The sequence below is a fragment of the Somniosus microcephalus genome, chromosome 3 (genome assembly GCF_052327205.1).
Source record: "Somniosus microcephalus isolate GS21.2 chromosome 3, FLI_Smic_1.0, whole genome shotgun sequence".
In the NCBI taxonomy this organism is placed as follows: Eukaryota; Metazoa; Chordata; class Chondrichthyes; order Squaliformes; family Somniosidae; genus Somniosus; species Somniosus microcephalus.
Window position 1 is genome coordinate 272744564 of NC_140989.1, and position 26792 is coordinate 272771355.

The following is a 26792-nucleotide window of genomic DNA, read 5'->3' on the forward strand; positions in this document are numbered from 1 at the left end:
TGAAGTGGTTGAGTTTGGTTTTTTTTCAATCGCAACATGTATAAAATACTTTTTTAAAGAAAAACAGCCAAATGACTGTCTCTAGAAGAGTTCAGCAGAACAGGAAGATCCTTTTTTTTTAAAGAGGGGGACCTGTAAAGGGGTGTGATAGTGCAGTGGTTATGGTACAGGACCAGCATTCCCGCTCAAATGGTAAGTTCTGAAATTTAATGTAATAATTCCTGTACTGTGTGGCAAGTCATTAAATTAATGACGAGCCCTACTTTTCAAAATGCTCGAATTGCAGTATTTATAACAACAACAACTTGCATTTATATAGCACCTTTAACTTTTAAAGCGATGCGAGGTGAAAGGAAACCAGCCAGGATGATTAGTTGGCACCAGAACCGCTCTCACTATTAGACCACCAGCCTTATCCGCAGGCCCTGGCTGGCACACCGCCTGACAATGAGCAAAGATAACTTCCTTCGCAGGCCCTGAGTCAGTAAGGAGGAGCTGCACAGCTGTTTTATCTGCTGTAAGAAGACCTACAGCCAACCTCAACATAGGACAGCCCTGTCGGAGACAGTCAAAATCACCTCTTCCCTTGAATTTTCTGCCTCCATCTCTTTTCAGCCCAGCATAGGGATCATCTATGCTACAGAAACATAAACATAGAAGATAGGAGCAGGAGTGGGCCATTCGGCCCCTCGAGCCTGCTCCGCCATTCAATGCGATCATGGCTGATCATCCAAATTCAGTACCCGGTCCCTGCTTTCTCCCCATACCTCTTGATCCCTTTAGTCTTAAGAAATATATCCAACTCCTTCTTGAATATATTTAATGAATTGGCCTCTACTGCCTTCTGTGGTAGAGAGTTCCACAGGTTCACCACTCTCTGGGTGAAGAAATTCCCCCTCATTTCTGTCCTAAATGGCCTGTCCCTTATCCTTAGACTGTGACCCCTGGTTCTGGACTCCCCGACCACCGGGAACATCCTTCCTGCATCTAGTTTGTCCAGTCCTGTCAGAATTTTATAAGTTTCAATGAGATCCCCTCTCATTCTTCTAAACTCCAGCGAGTACAAGCCCAATTGACCCAATCTCTCCTCATACGTCATTCCTGCCATCCCAGGTAACAGCCTGATAAATCTTCGCTGCACTCCTTCCATGGCAAGAACATCCTTCCTCAGATAAGGCGACCAGAACTGCACACAATACTCAAGATGTGGTCTCACCAAGGCCCTGTACAACTGGAGCAAGACATCCTTGTTCCTGTACTCTAATCCTCTCGCCATGAAGGCCAACATACCATTTGCCTTCTTAACCGCCTGCTGCACCTGCATGCTTACCTTCAGCGACTGGTGCACAAGGACACCCAGGTCTCATTGCACTTCCCCTTCTCCCAATCTATTGCCATTCAGATAATAATCTGCCTTCCTGTTTTTGACACCAAAGTGGATAACCTCACATTTATCCACGTTATATTGCATCTGCCATGCTATCAGCCAAGTTGCTGCCCACCGATGCATTGCTGTGCAATGCCATCATTTCATCCCCTTGCCCATGCAACAGGAGCATGGCATGGCACTGCTGCTTTTTCGAAAGTACAGGGCGTCCTTGGTAGGAGCCACATGCCCATCCACGCACCTGTTTCCTGCTGCTCCTCTGGCCCTACCATTTGCTCCTCCCCACCTGTGCACTGTGACACATCTGCTGTTACCTCCACAAAGTCATTGACTGTCTTTTGGGGGAGGGGGGTGGTGGCGAAAATAGGAACCTCGCGAACCTGTTCCGCCATTCAATGAGAGCGTGGCTAGTCTGAAACTACACTGGTGCTTGCAAACTTTGGTGAGCGGTATGGTATGCACAGTACCGTGCGATGGAGTCTTGTTCTGGTCATTGGTCGTGGCTGGCTGACCTCTCAGGCCTACAGTGTCAAGAGGAACATCTATTTGAATTCTGGCTCTGTGTGACTCCTTGAAACAGGACCTTCAGCAGCCCTTCGCACGGGGTCACTGTTAAGCAGAAGGCTGGCACTTCATGCTACACAAGCTGTTTTGTGGTTGCATTGGTGGTTGAGAATAGAAATGAGACAAAAGAGCAGGATTATCCCTGAGCTTGGAAGAGACCTCTGACTTCACCAGCCCCAACGTCTTTGATACTCTTATAGGCAAGATGTCCAGAGTAGCAATCTCTCGACGTCAAGTACTTATCATTTCTGGGCCCTCCTCTAGTTTGGCTCTGTCCCCTTGTATTATGTATTGTCTTATCCTGCAAGCAGTCAATTTTAAATAACAAAATCTCTTTTTGGTATTTTAAAATTTTTCTCTTCAATAATGATAAGTTAAGAAATTTAAAAATAAATATATATTTCTATTTTCTTCTCTTAAAGCGATGGTAACTTGCCAACCCAATGAGTTTCAGTGCAATGACGGGAGCTGCATCCACGGATCCAAACAGTGTAACCAAGCCTTTGACTGTCCAGACCACATCGACGAGCTAGATTGCGTGAATGGTTTGTATTGATCATTTCGATACATGAGTCAGAGAGCAAGTCGGTGCCTATTGAGGGGCGCGCCCGATCTAACATTACTGTTCTTGTTGCTTAACAGTGACCCCGTGTGAAGGGCTGCTGAAGTTCCTGTGCAGGAGTGGAGAGTGTATCGATTTGAATAAAGTGTGTGACTCACACAAGGACTGCAAGGACTGGTCGGATGAGCCACTCAAAGAATGTGGTAAGATGGATCAAGGGTAGCGAGCACTTTCTATGCTCATTGTGTTTTCTACATATTCTCCTTCATGTAGTCTTTTTTTTTTTAAAAAGCACAGCGATGAGATAGTGGAAGATTCCAGAGGGGTGGATTAAGACTCTAATGCCTGCAGAAATGAGGCTTCCTTTAATATTTATAGCTAATGCAATTTTTGTTCCCACTTTGTCCTTTTTCGTGAATTTTGTGCTCATCAAAGTGAGGGATGTCAGTGCTGGGGAACCGAGCACTATCCATTGGGCACCCCATTGGAAAAATTTAAAAAAGAAAGACTTGCATTTCTATAGCATCTTTTATGACGTTCAAAAGTATTGGTTGTAGTCACTGTTGTAATGTAAGGAAACAGGACAGCCAACTTGTGCACAATAGGGTCCCACAAACAGCAATGTGATAATGACCAGATAGGTGTTGGTTGAGGAATAAATGTTGGCCAGGACACTGGGGAGAACTCCCCAGCTCCTCTTCGAAATAGTGCCATGAGATCTTTATGTCCACCTGAGAGGGAAGACATCTCATCCAAAAGACGGCGCCTCCGACAGTGCAGTACTCCTTCAGCACTGTACTGGAGTGTCAGCCTAGATTTTGTGCTCAAGTCTCTGGAGTGGGACTTGAATCCACAACCTTATGACTCGGAGGTAAGAGTGCTACCACTGAGCCAAGGCTGACGCAGCATTGTGCAATACCAGGTCAGGTATTGTACAGGCTAGATAGAATGAAGCACCTGCTACACTCCTTCAACAATGTGCCTCAGCCCTAACCTCAGAAGAGCATCCTCTGCAACAGTCAACGCCAGCCTTCAGTAGCTTCTTAGTGATCCAGCCAATTGGAGGCAGTTATCTTTTGGGTCCATTGCCACTATGAACAGTACCAAAAGTGACCAATCGCATTTTACATAGGACCCTTGCAGCCACCAGAGGAATCTTTCCTTCCATCAGTCAAGCAGCCTGCTGACAGTCTCTGTCTAAGCTCCCATATTATGAATGGATACCTGGATGAATACTGGAGGGCTACTGGTGTTTGTGGAAGCATACTTCAGCATGAGCCAGAATCTTCAGGAGAGGAACTAGGGTATCGGTGAAGGGATAATTACAAGTCCTAGACCTTTTGGGCTACCCCAGATCAGGCGTATTCCCCAGACGTTCACCCTCAACTTAAGTTAGAGATAGCCAAATTCCATAAGATACTTAAATGGGTCTAAAGGTTCAGGCTATCTCTCCCTAAAGGAAAGGAACGACTGAAGATGTTACCGTCCTCCAGATAGTATACTTTTAATAAGTTGAACTAGACTGTAACCTTCCGGATATTATGAGGGTCCGGAATACTCCCCCAGAATTCTGCAACTCCTTACAAAAGAGTGTACAGAATTTGGGTTCGCGAGTTTATACAGAATTACTCTGAGACAATTCTAAAATTATATACAGTAGTTTTATTTATGAGCTGACATTCAGTTAACAGCTGTTGAATCAGTCGCAACATTAACAATTCAAAATACAATTAGCTTACATTTCTTATTTCTCAGAGATCCTTATTCTCAAATCTTTACTTCGTTATGTTTCTACATTTCTTACTTATTTCTAAATCCAGAACATCCACCAAAATCAATTACTTTGACTTCCCGAGACTCATAGTTAAAGACTTACAGAGATGCCTCTGAAGAGTTGAGAAACGCTTTGCCCGTTCAGCGAGTTCTAACTTTCTGTTGAAAAGGTCTTATTTTTATATCCTTTTGCATTGGTTTCTTCTTTGAAGTTCTCTGCTGATGTCAACTAATTGTCTTTATTGATACTCTCTTTTGAATGCTTCCTATTTTACTGTCAATTCAACTATTGCATGCATAATTATGTCTCTATCTTTAGGTGTTTCAAAAACCATCATAAAAACAATGACAGCTATGGTTTCTGTTTGATGTCATTCTTACAAAATGCTTTCATTCAATTCTCATTCAAATTCAAAACTCTACTGGTTTTTAGCAGACATGGTGACTCCTTACTGCTCCAAGTTCAATACAAACACAATGTAATTGCTTGGTATCTCTATTGAAGTTATATCTTCAAAGTGTCCTTGTTGGTATCATATTTACTATGTCTATAAATTAAAGACACTTTGACTAGAGTGTTTCATGCATTTCTAGCTATCTCAATTGGTTGCATATTTAATCGTGTTTCCTGTCTTCAAAGTTTAACATAAAAACTATTTGACCGGCAGGTGTTTCTTTTACTTGATGTCATCTTTTCAAAGGCACTTGCCTCTTTTAATGTTTGTGTTTCTGTTTTACGTGTTAGTTCTTAACACTTTAATTGGGTCTTTTCATTGTGTTGTTTGCAAACCGTAGACCTTTCAGAAGCACCAATGGTTTGCTTCAATCTGTCATTGTTTTAGTATTTTTAACTAATTCCCATTTCAAAGCTTGTTTACAACTTTGTTATCAACTGATCTTTATCTCCGGAGCCTGTATTCTGTTTACAGCCTGTGTCTTCGAGGCTTTAGATTTTTAAACCCAGTATATCATTTAATAATATCAGTATTCTGTTCATATTATGGTGTATATGTCTGAAACATGGTGTATTCCCTCACATCGGTTCAATACATTCACCTGAAAATGTAACATTCAATTAAGCCACTAGCTGAAAATATTTTGGGTATGTTTTTTAAGGGGATTTAGGGCTTCCCTGTGATTCCCTTTGGGTTCATTTTAGGGTCTGGGGATTGTAGTTTGAAAACTTGTGCTGTGCACCCTTTTAAAATTCAATGTTTATCTCCTGTTGGCCACGTTTTAGTGTGACTGGGGTGTACGTGCATTTACTCACACTGCAGCATTGCATATATCTGAAAACATTAGAGCCGTTTCTCACTGATGCTTTGTGATTTGGCCAGAGTCATAGTGTTGTTGAGCTGAGTAGAAATGTAATTCTTTTGTTTCTTGTACTGGTGTCTGATCCAGGTTTAAATGAGTGCCTGACCAACAATGGTGGCTGCTCCCACACGTGCAGAGACTTGAAGGTTGGATATGAATGCGAATGCCCAGCCGGGTACAAACTGCTGGACACAAAGACGTGCGGAGGTAATTAAAATGCAAGGCAGTCCTTGCTTCAGTCATTCTTTTAAACAAAGGGCTGACTGTCTTGTAAAACTGGTTTCAGTAATCAATACTGTCGCACAAGTGACAGAGATTTCAATGAATTTATTGACTAGTGCAAATGCTTCTTTCAGATATAAATGAATGTGAGGATCTGGACCGATGTAGCCAGATCTGCACCAACATTAAAGGAGGCTACAAGTGCAAGTGCTTCAAAGGTTATGAGATGGATCCAATGACTGAGACTTGCAAAGCAGTGGGTAAGGCAGTTTGCTTTTTTTCTCCCCTGTTTGAAAGGAGGTGACTGTTACTGGGTACAATTCTATGAGCAATGGCAGTGTAATTCATGTATGTTCCTAGATGGTGACTGATGGTGACAGTTTGAGCATTAATGCTGTCCCTGATCCTATCCTCCTGTGATCTTAACACATGCACATTGCAGCAGGGAGTTAAAATGTGATGATGACCCAGTGACTTGTATCATATCCCTATTTCTACTCGGATTTCCAGAATTGAACGCTGTGAAATTGCAGTCTTCCTTTTCCTCTTCACTGATTTTATATTTAGCGCGTCCACTGGGAATAACGGTTCAGAGCATCAGATGGTCAAAGGCAATTTATTTTTTTGCACCAGGAGCAGGGCCCAATGTTGTGCTAAAAATGTTCCTTAACCTGACTCCAGTTTTGTGTCTTCCCTACCACCCCAATGTGACCTTTCAATTTGCCACAACAACTTGCATTTTTAATGGCTCCTTTATTAACTTGATAAAATGTCCTGTAGCACTTCATGAAGTAAAAAAAAAGGCACCAATTGGTGAACGGAGCTGAGTCAGGGCAATTGACTAAAGGTGTGGTCAAAGAAGTAGCTTTGCTGAGCCTTTTGAAGGAGGAGAGAAAAGTAGAGAGGGAATGCCAGTGTTGGACCAAGTTGGCTAAAGGCTCTGACCCAAGAAGTAACATTGAGAGGGGAGGATGCAAAGGAGGCCAGAGAGGGAAAAGTGGATGGCGCATCCTGGAACTTAGGGCTGAAGAAGGTTGCCAATAGGGGCAAGGCTGTGGAGGGACTTGTATATGGAGACAAGTATTTTGAGTTCAATGCACTGGGAACGGGGAGCCAATAGAGGTTGGCAAGGCCAAGCATGATATACTTAGTACAGGATAAAATGTGGGTAGTAGAATTTAGAGCAAGTTGGAGTTGATGTGGAGTAGAACATGCGAGACCAACGATAACTGTAATCCTTATGGCCTTCCCAAGTGAAATTGCCAATTTGTGCCTAAAAAGGGCAGTTTAGTGTCACATGCCTACACTGACTAGGAAATGGATTGAACTTGCTGATACTCACTTCATGTAGCCATTTTCAGCCAGCAGAAGCAATGGTCATCCCAGCAACAGTCTGCTTTCTACCTGCCAGTCTGCCCTGATCCTGAACCTGTCCAAAGTTATGGGTCTGGGGTCATTTGTATCCCTGCCATTTCCAGCTTTTCCTGAGTGCCCACTCATTGGCTGGGCAGAAATTTCAGAGCGGCACCTTGCTGTTCTGTTTTGGTGAAAGGAGCGGGTGGGGAGGGGATGCTGTTTTGGCTAAACATCTCCAGCTTATTTTTTTAAGCTATGACCTATTTTACTGTTACTGCTGTCCCATCAGCAATAGATCGCTCGTTGGTCAGATTAAATTAGGAATTGTGAGCCCCATTTCCCCTAGGATGTAACCTTGGTGTGCAAATACCCCAGCACCTAGCAGGCTTACTCTGCATGGGGGTAACTTAACAGAGCTGGTGGTGATAATCATTCTGCCAGTCCAGCCTCCTCTTCTGATAGCCACTTTGGAGGGGGGTGGCAGAAGCAAGTAGTGCCCACTGAGATCTGCATTGGAATTTTTTGTTGGTACAAAACAAATGACAGAGACTGATCTGAACTGGTTCCACCCCAAAACCAGGCTCTCCTGACCAGATTGCACTCTTGCAGCACTTTCCCAGGCCTAGGAATTTTGGGCCCAACAGATTTTGTTCTTTAGTAATATGTTTGTAACTCCTGGAGATTTTGCCTATAGTGGCAGATGACACACAGCAGTACAGCACAAGAAAGGGTCTAAAATAAATCCAAGCTCCTATTCACCACACCAATGCTCCTGCACAGCAGCGGAAAATAGAGCTGCTCACTTCATTGACCTTTGGTAGGTTCCATCTATTGCATATTTCAGTTCCATGTTGCATTCACCACAGCAAACTTCTCGATTTCTTGACAGGCAAAAGTCCTTCTGTGCTCTTCACCAATACCCATGATATCAGAATGATTAATTTGATGAAGAAGGAATACACGCGTCTTGTGTCTACGTTAAAGAACGTGGTGGCCCTGGATGTAGATGTTGAAGCCAATAGGATATACTGGATTGACCTGTACTACAGAGAGATCTATAGGTAAGTGACTCTCTACACAATGCTCATTAAAGCATTGAGATATATTATACAGAATAACTCGTATTCTGAAATATTTTTGGGCAGTAACACAGTCAGAAGCCAAATTTTAACACGCTCAAAGGCCTGCCTGTTAAAGTACTGAATACTGCTCCCATATCTAGCAGGCACTTCTAACACCTCTTTCATGTCTGGATACGATACAAGAAAAGCTTGTCATTGGATAGTCAACCCCTCTCAGCTTCCAGCTTCTTATTCTGCTGATACTTTGATTGTGATAGCTGCTTTGAACTCTTGTTCCTTCAGAGATGTAGTGCACCTGGGGAAGGCACTGCAGCCTGTGCTGCATGTAATTAGGTCGTATTTGGGAAAGGAGAACAGTTTATTGACTTGGATAGGTACGTTGTATCCCAATGTATTTACTCCATATTGAACAAACCGAACCTGTTTGGATTTCTTAGTAGCTTGCTTGGGAGACTCTAGCACGATGATGCATTTCTACAGGTGTCAGACACTTTTCTGATGGGTGGAGGCGTAAAACCACAGCTAAGCATCAGGTAGGCATGAGAATAGGGCTTATTGTGTGCTGGCTGAATGAAAGCCGCCTTCCACCACCTCATGAAATTTACCACATATAATATGTGTATATGTGTGCCTGCACAAGTGTGTGCGTGTTACTCATACTTCGTTACAAATGAAAAATGTATATTTTGTTTTTAAAACGAAAGCCAGGCATTACATCCTGGAGCTTGAAATTTACATGCAACTCTAATTTCAAATTGAGCTCAGGAATTTACAAGCACCTGCAACTACCTGGATCCCCACAGAATAATAACTGTTGTGGTAGTGTGTCTGGTTCAAAACTGTTGTAAGCTTTATTGTATTGACAAGTTGATCAAATTACAGTTTCTTTTGAAGATGACGGGTACTTCACATGATGATTCCATTTCAACCACACACAGATGATTGTGATTTTCAAAAGCTACCACATCTCAAGAACAGACTATTCGGCCATTGGAAGACTCATTTCATGTCTTGTCCACCTAAATGTTAACGCTGAGAGAGATGACCAAATTACGCTGATCCTAAAGCACATGGTCCCTAGCTTATTCTTAACCTCAATATGTCAATGTATTCTATAAATATTGTGTAACCAAACTATACAGTGACTTCACAAAATGGTGACCAGCATCTACAAACCAATTCCTGGTCTTTACACTGCTTACAGGCCAAATGGAAAAGAAGGGTGGTGGGTAGCCCTGATAATAAAGGATGACTTAAGGACAATATTGAGAAAAGATCTTGGCTTAGAAGTAGAATCAGTATGGTGGCAATAAGAAATAACAAGGGGTAGAAAACACGGGTGGGAGGAGTTTATAGGTCCCATAACCGCAGCTATACTGTTGGACAGAGTATTAATCAAGAAATAATAGAAGCCTGTAACAAAAGTAATGCAATAATTGTGGGGGACTTCATATAGACTGGGCAAATCAAATTGGCAAAGGTAGCCTGGAGGACGAGTTCATAGAATGCATTGGAGATAGTTTCCTACTACAACATGTCATGGAACCAACCAGGGAATAGGCTATTTTAGATCTTGTATTGTGTAATAAGACAGGATTAATTAGTAGTCTCGTAGGAGAAGTTCCTCTGGGGAAGAGTGATCATAATATGATAGACTTTCACATTGAGTTTGAGAGTGAAATACTTAAATCCAAAACTAGAGTCTTAAACTTAAATAAAGCCAATTACATAGGTATGAGGAGCGTGTTGGCTAAGGTAGATTGGGAAGTTAGATTAAAAGGTATGATGGTAGATTAGCAGTGACAAACATTTAAAGAAATACTCCAAAATTCTCAACAAATATACATTCCATTGAGAAATAAAAACACGGGAAAAGTGATACATCCGTGGCTTACTAAAGAAGTTAAGGGTAGTATTAGATTAAAAGAAGAGGCTTATAATGTGGCGAAGAATAGTAGTAAGCCTGAGGATTGGGAGAGCTTTAGAAACCAGCAAAGGATGACCAAAACATTGATAAAAAGGGAGAAAATAGAATGAGAGTAAACTAGCAAGAAGTATAAAAACAGATTGAAAGAGCTTCAAAAGTATGTAAAAAGGAAGAGAGTAGCAAAAGTAAGCATTGGTCCCTTAGAGGCTGAGACAGGAGATATCATAATGGGGAATAAGGAAATGGCAGAGACCTTTTTCACAGTAGAACACACAAAAAGCATACCAAAAGGGCTAATGAGAGTGAGGAACTTAATGTAATTAAGATCAGAGAAAAATAGGGAAAAATTGGGTTGATGTGTGCCTCTCGTTAATGTCCCCAGTGGCGCAAATCCCCTAGCGCCCAGGCGCGGTGCCGCTGACGCCTCCCATGAAATTCAGCAGGAGGCTAGCAGTAGCCGGTAGCACCCCACGGCGCTGTGCCACCAGCGATGACGTCATCGCCGTGCGCAGCAACCTGCTCGCACCCTGACTGCAAACTTCGCTTGCGCCCCCTGACCTATCGCTGCCGCGGCGGCGGCGGAAGTTAAAGGGCAGGTGCCGGGCAGCCATTGATATTTTTGGCTGACTGCCAACACCTGCCCCCTTCCCCTTTTTTTTGTCTTAGGGTGCCGGCCGCGATCCCTCGGCCCGGCACTCCTCTTGAGTGAATATTTTTTAAATGGTGAGAAACTATTAAATGCTGGTCTTCAGAGAAATGTAGGTGTCCTTGTACAGGAAACACAGAGTTACCATTCTCTTGAGTGCTGGGCTGTTTTCACGGCTCCCCGGTGGTCTAGCAGGGCCCTGGTGTGTGCAGCGCTAGGCCCCTCCCCTTTAATCAGGGGAGGAGGCCTGCAATGATGCAGCAGTACATGCTGACGCATGTGGCACTGTTGCACATAGCGCCACGATCTTCAGTTGTAGCGCCCCAAGAAGGAGGTGGATTGCTTCCAGTAGCGCTCCACTTCCTGTTTGGGCCGCTACAACTGAATTTCCGGCGGCGGGGCGCCACGGAATTTTCCCCCCAAAGTATCTGAGAAACTAATGCCACTAAAAGCCAATATATCCCCTGGACCTGATGGCCGACATCCTAGGGTTCTAAAAGAAGTGGCTGCAGAGATAGTGGATGCATAAGGTTGTGATCTTCAAAAAATTCCCTAGATTCTAGAACGGTCCCAGTGGATTGGAAGGTAGCAAATGTAAGCCCACTATTCAAGACCGGCGGGAGAGAGAAAACAGGGAACTACAGGCCAGTTAGCCTGACATCAGTTGTCGGGAAAATGCTGGAATCCATTATTAAGGATGTGGTAACAGGGTGCTTAGAAAATCATAATATGATTAGGCAGAGTCAACATGGTTTTATGAAATTGTGTTTGACAAATTTATTAGAGTTTTTTGAGGATGTAACTAGCAGGGTAGATAAAGGGGAACCAGTGGATGTAGTATATTTGGATTTCCAAAAGGCGTTCGATACAGTACCACATAAAAGGTTGCTACGCAAGATAAGGGCTCATGGGTTTGGAGGTAATATATTAGCATGGATAGAGGATTGGTTAATGGACAGAAAACAGAGAGTAGGGATAAACGGGTCATTTTCAGGTTGGCAGGCTGTAACTAGTGGGGTGCTGCAAGGATCAGTGCTTGGGCCTCATCTATTTACAATCTATATTAATGACTTGGATGAAGAGACCAAATGCAATGTATCCAAGTTTGCTGACGATACAAAGCTAGGTGGGAAAGTAAGCTGCGAGGAGGCCACAAAGAGCCTGCAAAGGGATATAGACAGGTTAAGTGAGTGGGAAATAAGGTGGCAGATGGAATATAATGTGGGGAAATGTGAAGTTATTCACTTTGGTAAGAAGAATAGAAAAACAGAATATTTTTTAAATCGTGAGAAACTATTAAATGCCGGTCTTGAGAGATTTAGGTGCCCTTGTACAGGAAATACGGAGAGTTAGCATGCAGGTACAGCAAGCAATTAGGAAGGCAAATGGCATGTTGGCCTTTATTGCAAGGGGGTTGGAGTACAAGAGCAGGGAAGTCTTGGTACAATTGTACAGGGGAGACTACACCTGGAGTACTGTGTGCAGTTTTGGTCTCCTTATCTGAGGAAGGATATACTTGCCTTGGAGGCAGTGCAACGAAGGTCCACTAGATTGATTCCTGGGATGAGAGGGTTGTCCAATGAGGAGAGATTGAGTAGATTGGGCCTATACGCTCTGGAGTTGAGAAGAATGAGATCTCATTGAAACATATAAGATTCTGAAGGGGATTGACAGGGTAGATGCTGAGAGGTTGTTTCCCCTGGTTGGAGAGTATAGAGCTAGGGGGCATAGTCTCAAGATAAAGGGTCGGTCATTTAAAACTGAGATCAGGAGGAATTTCTTCACTCAGAGGGTTGTGACTCTGGAATTCTCTACTCCAGAGGGCTGTGGCTACTCAGACGTTGAGTATATTCAAGGCTGAGATAGCTAGATTTTTGGACTCATGGGGAATCAAGGGATATGGGAACCGGGCGGGAAAGTAGAGTTGAGGTCGAAGATCAGCCATGATCTTATTGAATGGCGGAGCAGGCTCAGGGCCGTATGGCCTACTCCTGCTCCGGTTTCTTATGTTCTAAATCCAGCTGCCTTACTCCAACGGCCGACTTGTAGACCCTATGAGACTGTTGTAATCCTTTCCTTACCCAATGTCCACACAGCTGAATTTCCCATCAGAGTCACTAGATACCAGTCATGAGCAGGAATTTCAGTATCTCCTTTCCCAAGGAACATGCGGCCATCTTCCGTCACCTTTTCTCTCAATTCCAGATGTCGGGAATCTAAGTTATCTTAATTGCTCACCTTGATTGGTTATATATTTGGAAATGGTTTACAAATAGGGCATAAATACTACTCTTGGGTTAACTTGGACAGTATTGGAACATTGATCTAAACACTTGTTCCATGATCTGTGATACAGTGCCCCTTTGGATAAAGCCAGTGATCCAAGCCAGCATATTCTCCTGGTTGAGCACGACCTCCATACTCCCGAGTGCCTAGCAATAGATTGGGTTCACAAAAACATATACTGGACGGACTCTGGCACCAGGTCTATCTCCATGGCAGCTGCAGATGGAACCAAAAGAAAAACCCTCATCAATACTGAGCTCGAGAAGCCCAGAGCCATCTCGGTTGACCCAATACGAGGGTAAGTACTGATCAAGCTTCTTGCAGAATGCAGTGCTATTGATTTGTGCTGTGTCTTGCTACCGGTCTCTCAAGCTTTTGGTCCTGTTTAATTAGGTTCATGTATTGGTCTGACTGGGGTGACCTTGCAAAGATTGAGAAAGCTGGGCTGAACGGGGTCGATCGTCAGCCACTAGTCACGGACAACATTGAATGGCCAAATGGAATCACTTTAGGTAGGTGATGTTACAGCAATATATTACATTTTAGTGAAATTGATGTAGATTGGGGTGGGGAAGCAAAGCAGAACAGCATATTTTCTTACCTATTTATTTAAAGAATTTTCTTAATGTGAACACAAAAATTGTGGTGCAGATGTACAAAAGACCAAGATAAATGTAATACATCCCCCACAAAGAACTAATGCACAGTTAAATAACACAGATATAGACCTCATTAGTTAAGGAGAACTATGTGTATAGGATACAGGGTAAGGGACTGTGCATAAGAATATAAGCATTTTAAAGAGCTGGAACAGGTCAGTTGGCTGAACAAGCCAATCACTTTTCCACCAAACTGCCCTCTAACTATATCCCTCAATCCTTTACTATCTGCAGGAATGCTTACTCTCGAGCCCATTTGTACTGTCCACTTCAAAGGCCTTTCCAAGAAACCTGCTCTCTCCAGCCTGTGGTTTAGCCCTCAGCTGGAGAGTGCGGTCTGGCATTGCTGAAACAAAATCAAGTAAATGATCGTTTTGAAAAAAAAATACAGCTGACCTCCCCTTCTTACTCCTAACTTCCTAATTTTTTACTTGGTCATCTGATATTTGAATGCTTTGCAATGATTCATGGACTTGCAGAAAGTAAACTAAGTTAGGCTAAATTGGAGTTGGCCTGACTATCCTTGGGACATATTGATAAACTCAATGGAAAGGAAAATCAGGAGGGATAATGGCCAGCCGATTAGATAAGGCCTGCCTTACACTGTCACCAGCAGTTAAAATTTCTTCCAATGTGTGTTAGTTTTGGATTTAGACTAGTTTTGACATGACTTGAGTGCATGTTGTTCCTGGTGGAAGGAGTTGAGGAGCCTGCAGTGACCCAATGGTTGTATCTGATTGTAGATTTACTGAACCAGCGTCTATACTGGGTTGACTCCAAACTGCACGAGCTGTCCAGCGTCGACCTGAATGGTGAGAATAGGAAAACATTACTGTTTTCGGAAGAGTACCTGGCCCACCCTTCTGCACTCACAGTGTTTGAGGTAAGGCTTGAATCTGGGAGTAAGAACATAAGCAATAGGAGCAGGAGTGGCCATTTGGCCCTTCGAGCCTGCTCCGCCATTCAGTGAGATCAAGGCTGATCTCCTACCTCATCTCCACTTTCCTGCACTATCCCCATATCCCTCGATTCCCTTAATATACAAAAATCTATCAAACACTGTCTTGAATATACCCAACGACTGAGCCTCCACAGCCCTCTGGGGTAGAGAATTGCAAAGATTCACCACCCTCTGAGTGAAGAAATTTCTCCTCATCTCAGTCCTAAATGGCTGACCCCTTATTCTAAGACTATGACCCCTGGTTCTAGACACCCCAGCCAGGGGAAACATCCTCCCTGCATCTACCCTGTTAAGCCCTGTAAGAATGTTGTATGTTTCAATGAGATCACCTCATTCTTCTAAACTCTAGAGAATATAGGCCTAGTTTACTCAATCTCTCCTCATATAAGACAATCCCCCCCCCCCATCCCAGGAATCAGTCTGGTGAACCTTCGTTGCACTCCCTCTATGGCAAGTATATCTTTCCTTAGGTAAGGAGACCAAAACTGTACACAATACTCCAGGTGTGGTCTCACCAAAGCCCTATATGATTGCAGTAAGACGTCTTTACTCTTATACTCAAATCCTCTTGTAATAAAGGCCAACATACCATTTGCTTTCCTAATTGCTTGTTGTACCTGCATGTTATCTTTCAGTGATTCGTATACAAGGACACCCAGGTCCCTCTGAACACCAACATTTCCCAATCTCTCACCATTTAAAAAATACTCTGCTTTTCTATTTTTCCTTCCAAATTGGATAACTTCACATTTCTCCACATTATATTCCATTTGCCATGTTCTTGCCCACTCACTTAGCCTGCCTATATCCCCTTGAAGCCTCCGTGCATCCTCCTCACAACTTACATTCCCACCCAGCTTTGTATCGTCAGCAAACTTGGATATATTACATTTGGCCCCCTCATCCAAATCATTGATATAGATTGTGAATAGCTGAGGCCCAAGCACTGATCCTTGCGGTACCCCACTAGTTACAGCCTGCCAACCCGACAACGACCCGCTTATTCCTACTTTCTGTTTTCTGTCCGTTAACCAATCCTCAATCCATGCTAGTATATTACACCCAATCCCATGAGCCCTAATTTTGTTTAATAACCTCTTGTGTGGCACCTTATCGAATGCCTTCTGAAAATCCAAATACACTACATCACCTGGTTCCCCCTTATCTATTCTGCTAGTTACAATCTCAAAAAACTCTAACCGATTTGTCAAACACAATTTTCCTTTCATAAATCCATGTTTGACTCTGCCCAACCCTATTATTATTTTCTAAGTGTCCTGTTACCACGTCCTTAATAATCGATTCTAGTATTTTCCCTACTACTGATGTCAGGCTAATTGGTCTGTAGTTCCCCGTTTTCTCTCTCCCTCCTTTCTTAAATAGTGGGGTCACATTTGCTACCTTCCAATCCGTGGGAACCATTCTAGAATCTATGGAATTTTGGAAGATGACAACCAATGCATCCACTTTTTTTTTACTAATTCTAATTTCTTTTGGTTCCTCATTCTCACTAGACTTTGTTCTCCACTATTTCCAGGAAGTTTTTTGTTTCGTCTTCCGTGAAGATAGACGCAAAGTATTTGTTTCATTTTTCTGCCATTTCCTTCTTCCCCATTATAATTTCTTCTGTCTCAGCCTGTAAGGGACCCACAGTTACTTTCGCTAATCTTTTCCTTTTTACATACCTATAGAAGCTTTTACAAGTCTGTTTTTATGTCTCTCGCTAGTTTACTCTCATATTCTATTTTCCCTTTATCAATTTCTTGGTCCTCCTTTGCTGAATTCTAAAATCCTCCCAATCCTCAGGCTTACTACTCTTTTTGGCAACATTATAAGTTCTGACAAAGGGTTCGACCCGAAACATTGACTCTGTTTCTCTCTCCTCGATGCTGCCTGACCTGCTGAGTGTTTCCAGCGCTTTCTGTTGTTATTTCAGATTTCCAGCATCTGCAGTATTTTGCTATTATAAGCCTCTTCCTTCAATCTAATACTACCTTTAACTTGTTAGCCATGGTTTGACCACTTTTCCTGTGAGGTTTTTGTGCCTTAAAGGAATGTATATTTGTTGTAAAATTATATATTAATTCTTTAAATGCTAGCCACTGCTTGTCTACCGTCATACGTTTTAATGTAGTTTCCCAATCTACCGTAGCCAACTCGCTCCTCATACTTATGTAGTTTGCTTTGTTTAGGTTTAAGACCCTAGTTTCAGATTTAACTAAATCACTTTCAAACTCGATATAAAATTCAATCATATTAAGGTCACTCTTCCCTAAAGGCCCATTTACTACAGGGTTATTAATTAACCCTTTCTCATTGCACAATACTAGATCTAAAATAGTGTTGTAGTTGATGCCAAAGTAATTGCAAAACGCACAATTACTTAGTTTCATTCAGTACCAAAACTTTGTGTTTGGATGGGAGTTTCTTTGTATGTTGTCATTTTCTGCAATGTCAGTGAGCTAAGGTACATTCACAGTCTAAGCAGTTCTTTTGCAACTGGGCTAGACTTATCCCACTGGACATGAGGCATGGCGCTTACCTGGGTCCAGACTTTGTTTTCTCTGCCCAGTACCCCTACCCTGAAGCACTGACTCATTCTGGGGTAATTGTTGACCACTCTCCAATACCTTGTCGAAATGACCATTATTAATGTGTGAGCCTAGACAGCAGGATATTTGACTGTGGAGAGCATCACAGTCTAGCCCAAGCCTGTCCTTCAACGTCTACATAGGTGAACATTCCAATCAGTGACACTTGAACGGCAATGAGAAACAGGAACCCTGGCTTTCCCTATTTCCTTCCTCACTCCCCATCCCCTCCTATCCCCAACCCAAGGGCATTTTCTAGTGCCCCAATGTGTTCTTTTTTCCTTTGAACGCTGTAGCCTCGGAGAACTCCATTATAGAGTAGAATTGGGTGTATTGATTCCAAATCATGCGCCAGGAGTGGTGTGGTTCTGCGATCACCTCCCACGCACTGTTTACTTGTGAAATTTAAATCAGATTTGGTGTTGCACCGCTGGCTTTTGATGTAACAACGATTTTTTTTTCTGTTGCTTTTGCCTGAACTTTTGCCAGCACTTCATAAATATGACGGGCAAAGACCAGGTTACAATTTAAACCTCTGGCACTGTTGCCAAGCGCAGTACTTGAGCTGCACTCGAAACATAGTGAGTGAGAGCTGAACACGGTGAGGTTGTCAGCCGCATCATCACAACTACACTGCAAGGCTTCAAATTAGAACTTGGCCTGTACCTGTCGGATCCATAAGGTGTCGGCCTTCAACATTAAAGAGAAAGTAACAACCAAAACATTCCAGCGCCATAACACCGGTGTTTTCAGTTTGACAAGCGAGCAGCGAAGGGAAGCCAACACAGAGTCACAGGTTGCAAGTACAGCAGTATATGAGCAGTCTTAACAAAACCTCACTATTCAAACACATTTGATGTTCACCCCTCACAGCCATTTCTTTTAACTGCTTCCAGCGTGTTTCATTATTTTATTTTGCTGTTACAGGACAAGATTTACTGGACTGACAATGAGCATGACACTATTTACTGTGCAAATAGACTGACTGGGGGAGATGTGATGTCACTCGCAAATAATCTGAACAATCTACACGATATTGTCATTCTCCATGAACTAAAACAGCCCAAAGGTAACTCCCGTCAGGATCTGCTTACAGTCTAAATCTGAAACTTGTACTTAATTATTGAGTTTTTTTTGTGTTTGTCCAGATTTTAAACCTGAATGTTTTTTTTTCTTTAAATAGTTGTAAACTTTTGTGCGCATGGTGTTACACCAAACGGAGGATGCCAGTACCTGTGCTTACCTGCTCCCCAAATCGGCACCCACTCTCCAAGATACACGTGCATTTGCCCTGACAACATGGAACTTGGTCACGATATGAGAAAGTGTTACAAAGGTATGTATGTCCTTTCTGCTTATGAATTTTTTATGGATTCAGAGATTTTTTTCATCTCTTCAAAGACAGAATTTCTTCACAAGCTGTGGCTCTTCTCTGGAAAAGAGAAGACTGAGGGGCAATGTTCCTGTAATTTTATTTTGGTGCTGCGCAGCCCCTTTAAGGGCCATTCAAAATAGTGCACAAGCGTGGTTTTTACATTGAAAAGCCAGCTGTGCAGGATGCCTGAAACATTGCTGAGGGGTGACCTGATAGAGATCTTTAAAGTTATGCATGAGTTTGATAGGGTAGACGTAGAGAAGATGTTTCCACTTGTGGGGGAGACCAAAATAGGGACCATAAATATAAGATCGTCACTAATAAATGCAATAGGGAATTTAGGCGAAACTTCTTTACCCAGAGAGTGGTTAGAATGTGGAGCTTGCTACCACAAGGAGCAGTTGAGGCGAATAGCAAAGATGCATTTAGGGGGAAGCTAGATAATTACATGAAGGAGAAAGGAATAGAAGGATATGTCGATAGGGTTTGATGAAGAGGGTTGGGAGGAGGCTTGTGTGGAGCATAAATGCTGGCATGGACCAGTTGGGCCGAATGGCCTGTTTCTGTGCTGTACATTCTATGTATTTCACGTCTCTTGCAAATCCAGCCCTTCTATCTGGACCAGGGGTATTGCCGCCTCGTGCAGTTAGGTCACTTTAAACTCTTTTTAACGTTCAGGCTGCAGTTTCATAGTCTCTGGTTCTGTATGTTTTCTTTTCAAAACAGCTGGAGAGCTTCCGACTGCCCCCTCGGTGACCAGCGATAACCCGACTCCAATGGCTGGCACAGCTTCCTCCAGTACAGGGCTCCCTGCCGATACAACCACTACAGCTGGTGCAACGGTTCTGATTGATATCACCACAGGAGACCCACGACGGCTCTTCCCCATTGATGCCGGCAACACTGATGAAGACAATTCGATCCACAGTAACAGTTCCTCACAGCGATGTGAGTCTTGCAATGCAAAACTCTTCCCCAAGTATTTTTTTGCAGCATATGCTCCACTGCCAAGGAGAGGCAGATGACTTGCTCCGAGCCTCCATCATGCAATTCGGAGCAGGCAGATAGATGGGAGCTGGCCAAGGACAGGCTGGGGGTGACTGACATCCCACTCCCTTTTTGATGGCCTAAACTAATCATATTGCAACCTCACTTGGAGTATTAACATCACCGCCTCTCAAGGATGCTCCAGTGTCATGTGATGGTAGCCAGACCTCATTTTGCACTCTCGCTTTCCCTCTCTCTACTCCACTGCCATATTCCATTAATCAATATCTCTCCCTCCCTCCTTACCTTACTTTTCATTGTTCTACTCTTCTTCTATTCCTCCCCCATACCTCAAAACTCGAGCTATTTACCTCCTTCAATCATCCTCCAGTGTACAAGACAGAGCTTTTAAAATCCAAGCTTGATGTTGCCTAGCCACTCTTCTCTCCTACTCTAGAGAATGGGTCTTCACCTAGGTTTCTCAAAAATACAGCTGAGATGAGGCGCTCAGCAATATTGGGGAAATGAGGCCCCCCCCCTCCCCATATCTTGGGCCTGGGCTCTTTTGCTCCTCACGCTGCACTCTTTGTTCACAACAGAATGCTCTACTATTCAAGCACCAGCTAGTAACATAAATGCGGTTTTCTATCTTCCAGCAGCAGACAACCAGGGAGACAGCAAGAAGCCGAATTCGACTAAAGCCATTGTGGGAATTGTCATTCCAATAGGTAAGTGACTGTGGTGATATTTGCCTTCTATTTTGAATATACCTGTGTATGTTTTTTGTATTAATGCAGAGGAATGGAACACTTTCAAGTTTGGACATCAAGGCCTAGAAATTCAGTTAAGGCCCGCCAGCAGGCTAACGCCCAAAAGTTAGCGCTGCGCGCGGAGCCAGGTGCGCCCGTCAGATATTCGGCTTTTGCGCCCCAAGTCGGAACCGGGTGCTATTCCAGGGTGTGCCCGCCCCCGCTTGGGGCGCTGAAACTGAATTTCTGCGCTGTAGGCCCCGCTGCGCCACCCGCTGCGGAGCGGCAGGCTGCAGTACTGCAGGCTTCCTCCTTCTCTTAAGGGGGAGGTGCCTGCAACAGCGAGATCGCCGCTGGATTGTGCCGGCAAATGAGCCCGGCACCACGGAGAAGTGCCGGGCTCGCGGAAAGCAGCCGGCAATGCCGGGGGGGGTGTGGAGGAGGCCGGGGAAGGAGGTGCGGGCAGGCGGCCACCGAAAAAGCGGCCGGCCGCACCTCCACCTTAAAGCGCCCCAGTAGCGCAGCAGTACGGCCCCGTTTTTCAATCGCTGTTTGCAGCCGCTGCAGAAGAGGCGGCCGCAACTAAATATGGGGTTTGGGCCGGAAGCGGGGCGGAACCGGGGCACTGCGCACACCGATGATGTCATCGGTGTCGGCGCAGCGCTACCGGCTACCGCCGCCATTACCGCAGCGCTGAATATCAGCGCACCCTCTTACACTGGCACAGAAACCCTATTTGGGCAGTAACTGGGCGCAAAGCCCACTGAATTTCTAGCCCCAAGTGTCCACATCAACTACTGCTGGCCAGATATTGTACAATTAGACCCCAGAGTGAAGCCCTATACACTGCATTTCACATAGGTTTCTTACAGCCAATACTGGGAAGAGACTTGTTCATTCTATTGGCCTAGGCTGCCTTTGAACTCGGGTCCCAGGAAGGGGAATACTCTTTCCTGAAAACAGGATTCATCTGCAGCACTAATTGCGAAGTCATGACAGTTGATGGGCAACAGTCATTATGGGGCAGGATAAAGCTGCCACTTTTTTTTATGGTACTTCTTTCACCTCCAGTGGAATGCTACCACATGGCATTTCAACCAAACACCATCAGAGATTCGGCCATATGCTCCGTCTGATGTCACCCAAGCGCAGGGATTTGAGTGGATTCTGTAGAGCAAATGAGTGCTCATGGGATTGGGGGTAATATACCAGCATGGATTGAGGATTGGTTAATGGACAGAAAGCAGAGAGTAGGAATAAACGGGTCATTTTCAGGTTGGTGGGCTTTAACTAGTGGGGTACCGCAAGGATCAGTGCTTGGGCCTCAGCTATTCACAATCTATATCAATGATTTGGATGAGGAGACCAAATGTAATATATCCAAGTTTGCTGATGATGCAAAGCTAGGTGGGAATGTAGGTTATGAGGAGGATGCAAAGAGGCTTCAAGGGGATATAGACAGGCTAAGTGAGTGGGCAAGAACATGGCAAATGGAATATAATATGGAGAAATGTGAAGTTAGCCACTTTGGTGAGAAAAGTAGAGTATTTTTTAAATGGTGAGCGATTGGGAAATGTTGTTCAGAGGGACCTGGGTGTCCTTGTACACAAATCACTGAAAGCTAACATGCAGGTACAGCAAGCAATTAGGAAAGCAAATGGTATGTTGGTCTTTATTACAAGAGGATTTGAGTATAAGAGTAAAGGGCCTAGAAATTCAGTTAAGGCCCGCCAGCAGGCTAACGCCCAAAAGTTAGCGCTGCGCGCGGAGCCAGGTGCGCCCGTCAGATATTCGGCTTTTGCGCCCCAAGTCGGAACCGGGCGCTATTCCAGGGTGTGCCCGCCCCCGCTTGGGGCGCTGAAACTGAATTTCTGCGCTGTAGGCTCCGCTGCGCCACCCGCTGCGGAGCGGCAGGCTGCGGTACTGCAGGCCTCCTTCTCTTAAGGGGGAGGTGCCTGCAACAGCGAGATCGCCGCTGGATTGTGCCGGCAAATGAGCCCGGCACCACGGAGAAGTGCCGGGCTCGCGGAAAGCAGCCGGCAATGCCGCGGGGGGGGGTGGAGGAGGCCGGGGAAGGAGGTGCGGGCAGGCGGCCGCCGAAAAAGCGGCCGGCCGCACCTCCACCTTAAAGCGCCCCAGTAGCGCAGCAGTACGGCCCCGTTTTTCAATCGCTGTTTGCGGCCGCTGCAGAAGAGGCGGCCGCAACTAAATATGGGGTTTGGGCCGGAAGCGGGGCGGAACCGGGGCACTGCGCACACCGATGACGTCATCGGTGTCGGCGCAGCGCTACCGGCTACCGCCGCCATTACCGCAGCGCTGAATATCAGCGCACCCTCTTACACTGGCTCAGAAACCCTATTTTGGGCGGTAACTGGGCGCAAAGCCCACTGAATTTCTAGCCCAAGATGTCTTACTGCAATTATATAGGGCCCTGGTGAGACCAGACCTGCAGTATTGTGTGCAGTTTTGGTCTCCTTACCTAAGGAAGGATATACTTGCCATAGAGAGAGTGCAACAAAGGTTCACCAGACTGGTTCCTGGGATGGGGGGATTGTCCTATGAGGAGAGATTGAGTAGACTAGGCTTATATTCTCTAGAGTTTAGAAGAATGGGAGGTGATCTCATTGAAACATATAAAATTTTTACAGGGCTTGACAGGGTAGATGCAGGGAGAATGTTTCCCCTGGCTGGGGAGGCTAGAACCAGGGGTCACAGTCTCAGAATAAGGGATCGGCCATTTAGGACTGAGATGAGGAGAAATTTCTTCACTCGGAGGGTGGTGAATCTTTGGAATTCTCTACTCCAGAGGGCTGTGGAGGCTCAGCCGTTGAGTATATTTAAGATCGAGATCGATAGATTTTTGGATATTAAGGGAATCAAGCGATATGGGGATAGTTCAGGAAAGTGGAGTTGAGGTAGAAGATCAACCTTGATCTCATTGAATGGCAGAGCAGGCTCGAGGGGCAGAATGGCCTATTCCTGCTCCTATTTCTTATGTTCTTATGCTCGAACTAGTGAGCTATCCTTGTATCTTAACCTTCCATTCGTGGTGCCCAAACTGACTGTTAGTATATAGGTATAACTTGAATGAACACCATGCCTTGAGGAGGCTGGGGACAGTGGAACAGAGATTATTCTACCCATGTCATCTGCCAGTTTAGTAATACTGATGACAATGCCCAAGGATCATCAGCAGCCTACCTTCCCATGCCTGTGGTGTATGGCAGATTTGCTGCTCCCTGTCCCTTTGACCCACCTTTACAGCATGACTGGCTGTAGGATATTGATCAAGAAAGCCTAGAAGAGAGAAGGCTGAGGTGTGACCTAATCGAGGCCTTTAAAATTATGAAGGGGTTCGATAGGGTAGACGTGGAGAAGATGTTTCTACTTGTGGGGTAGTCCAAAACTAGTGCTCATAAATATAATATAGTCACTAATAAATACAATAAGGAACTCAGGAGAAACTTCTTTCCCCTGGAGAGTGGTTAGAATGTGGAACTTACTACCACATGGAGTAGTTGCGGCAAATAGCATAGATGCAATTAAGGGGAAGCTAGATATGTACATGAGGCAGAAAGGAATAGAAGGATATGTCGATAGGGTAAGATGAAGTAGGGTGGGAGGAGCATACACACCGGCACAGACCAGTTGGGCCGAATGGTCTGTTTCTGTGCTGTAAATTCTATGTAATTCTGTGCAAAGCTTTTCTTCAGGTTTTTTCTGATGAACAAGAAGCATGCAAGGGAATGCTGTCTGGAAGTAAGGTTATGTGGGGAATCGTGAGCACAGACTCATGTCCCATAACTACATAGTGCACTGCAGCAGGATACCTGAAATAGTCTTGACAAAGTTGGGAGCACTCTGCTTGCGCGTTGTCACTCTTGAGGTGCAGGATGTGCAGTGATAATGACACATTTCTGAATATACATATTCTTAGGATGCCATGGCAGTACAGAGTCCTGAGGTTATCATGGCAACATGGAATAACTTTCTGCTATGTGCAGTTGTTCAGAAAATTAGAAATACCAAAATTTCAAATGGATAGCGTGATATTGGGTTCCCATATATGGAGAAAATAGTGAGGTGAAAACTGTACCTCAGATGCTGAACTATGCAAACTATGGTCTAACTGTGGCCCCATGAGGGAGGGGTTAAGATTAGACCAAGTCTATTTACTGGCTTGAGGTCATTCAGTTCCCGCCTGGCATCATTTCATCTTCGCCAACTTTCAAGTCGGCTGAGGCTCCCATTACAGGCAGGCAGGGCCTTCATTAAATTCAAAACTAGCGGCCTAATGAGGTTATTGATGTTTGCAATGTGATTTTAATGTGGAATCAGGGAGTCCCACACTGTGCGGAACCTGACAGTCGAACCACAGCGGGAGGCAGTGACTGGTCAGAAGAGGCCAAGGACATTTTTTACAGTTCCTTTTGAGAAAACTCCTGGTGGGCCTCCCTTGTCCCTGACTCTCTCTCTTTCCCCCCCCCCCCCCCCCCCCGATCGTGGCTGGACCCCCTCCCCTGACCAAGGTCACGGAGGTGAAAGGATAGTGTCTAACCCAGAGTATAACCATTTTGTGTAAACTTGATTTTTACTTTCAATTATTGAAAGTTGTTGGACTGAACCAGTTATTTATATTGATCACAGTCATTCACCCTAGATTCGAAGTTTTTTTTTCAGCCAATGATAATGTATCATATGAAGATCAATCCCATATTAAATGCTAAGACAAGTGTGTGCAGTGTATAGAAGGAAGTGTCAGACTCTCTCTGCTGTCTTGGTTGATAAATGATTGTTATTGCATTTGTTTATTTAATTCACTAAGAGCTGGTATTTTTTTTGTTACTCTTTCCAGTGATCATTGGTTTAGTCTGCCTAGGAGGCTTCCTGATCTGGAGGAACTGGAGAAAGAAGAACACGAAGAGTATGAACTTTGATAATCCGGTCTATAGGAAAACTACAGAAGAAGAGGAAGTGGAGGAGACTCACATTGGGAGAAATGGGCAGATTGGGCATGTGTACCCTGCAGTAAGTGTTTCCTCTCCTGTTAAACACCTGTCAGGCACAGCACTAAATAGATTTGTCACTTCACTGAGCCCTGCCATTAGACAGTGGGTCCTTCTGCAAACCAGCAGTCTTTTGCTGTTAATATTTTTGGTCTAATGAGTGGGCTACCAATGTAAGTTACAAGTATGTTAACACACTAAACTGTTCACAGGCACTTTAAACTTTTAGAATCGGATTTCAAATGGAAATGTGGTTGAAGTGCCAGTGAGCGGCATCTGTGTGGCTTTTCTCACTTTTCAAGAAATAATCTGGATTTGCCTTCTGAGTCATTTAATATTTTGTCATTCGCTAAGATTTCCTTTAATTGCCTTCTTTCCAGGTTGTAAAACTGCATCTTCTTTGATTGTTCTTCAGAATTCGTCCCCTTACACTACAGATCAGCCCAGTTGCTCTTTTCTTGATCTTTTCCAATGAAAGTATATATTTTGTAGCTCGGTGACTATATTCTAAGTGTATTCTAAGTGTATTCTAGCCGCAGTCGTCTAAAACCTGAGCGTGACTTCTGTAGATTTAGAAGCTGCGAGGTTCTGTTAGCGGTGCAGAGTCTTGCTGAGGGTGAGTGAGGTTCTGTTGGTGCCGAGTCTTGCTGAGGGTGAGTGAGGTTCTGTTGGTGCCGAGTCTTGCTGAGGGTGAGTGAGGTTCTGTTGGTTCAGTCTTGCTGAGGGTGAGTGAGGTTCTGTTGGCGGTACAGAGTCTGGCATGAAATGTGAAATCTGCACTCTTGATATCAACTGTGCTGCATTTTGCAATAAAGGAAAATGACAGGCTTGTTGAGGCTATGCTGGGGAGCCGTGTAAACTTTGCTGTATGTACAGATTTCACTTAAATGTGTCCCATGATGGATGGTGCGGCTTTCTTGTCGCATTCTCACCTATTTGAAACAGGCATAACAGTGCACGATGGTCTGGCCTATAGAAATAGTCTTCTAAAGCTCGGGGGGGAAATTCGGTTGCTTTGCGCCTCCCGTTAGCACCCCTGGGCACAAACCCCCTAGCGCCCGGATGCAACGCCGCTAACGCCTCCCGCTGAATTTCGCGGCGGCGCTAGCCGGTTGCACCCCACGGAGCTGTGCCTTCGGCGATGACATCATCACCGTGCGCAGCGCCCTGGCCGCAAACTTCGGCTGTGCCCCCTGACATTTGTCCGACAGGGTCAGGGTGGCATTTGTGCAGCAGCGGCGGCGATATTTAAAGGGGCAGGTGTTGAGTGGCCATTTTTTTTTCTGGCCGCCTGCCAGCACCTGCCCCCTTCCCCTCTTTCATTCGAGGTGCCGGCCGCGAT

The 26792-nt window shown here is 44.6% G+C and overlaps 1 protein-coding gene across 4 annotated transcripts in view; it reads left to right on the top strand.

Annotated features, from left to right (window-relative positions):
• Positions 1–26792, top strand: part of lrp8 (low density lipoprotein receptor-related protein 8, apolipoprotein e receptor) — a 130755-nt gene that overhangs the window by 97564 nt on the left and 6399 nt on the right. For 2 of the 4 annotated variants that reach the window (XM_085982540.1, XM_085982538.1), the window contains 13 exons: positions 2374–2496; positions 2594–2716; positions 5691–5810; positions 5960–6085; positions 8071–8242; positions 13193–13420; positions 13516–13634; positions 14525–14664; positions 18261–18402; positions 18517–18669; positions 19435–19656; positions 20352–20423; positions 25300–25472. In XM_085982540.1, the coding sequence (XP_085838666.1) occupies positions 2374–2496; positions 2594–2716; positions 5691–5810; positions 5960–6085; positions 8071–8242; positions 13193–13420; positions 13516–13634; positions 14525–14664; positions 18261–18402; positions 18517–18669; positions 19435–19656; positions 20352–20423; positions 25300–25472 (1913 nt within the window). The remainder of the gene's footprint in view (positions 1–2373; positions 2497–2593; positions 2717–5690; positions 5811–5959; positions 6086–8070; positions 8243–13192; positions 13421–13515; positions 13635–14524; positions 14665–18260; positions 18403–18516; positions 18670–19434; positions 19657–20351; positions 20424–25299; positions 25473–26792) is intronic. The other 2 variants (XM_085982541.1, XM_085982539.1) reach the window with 1 other exon arrangement.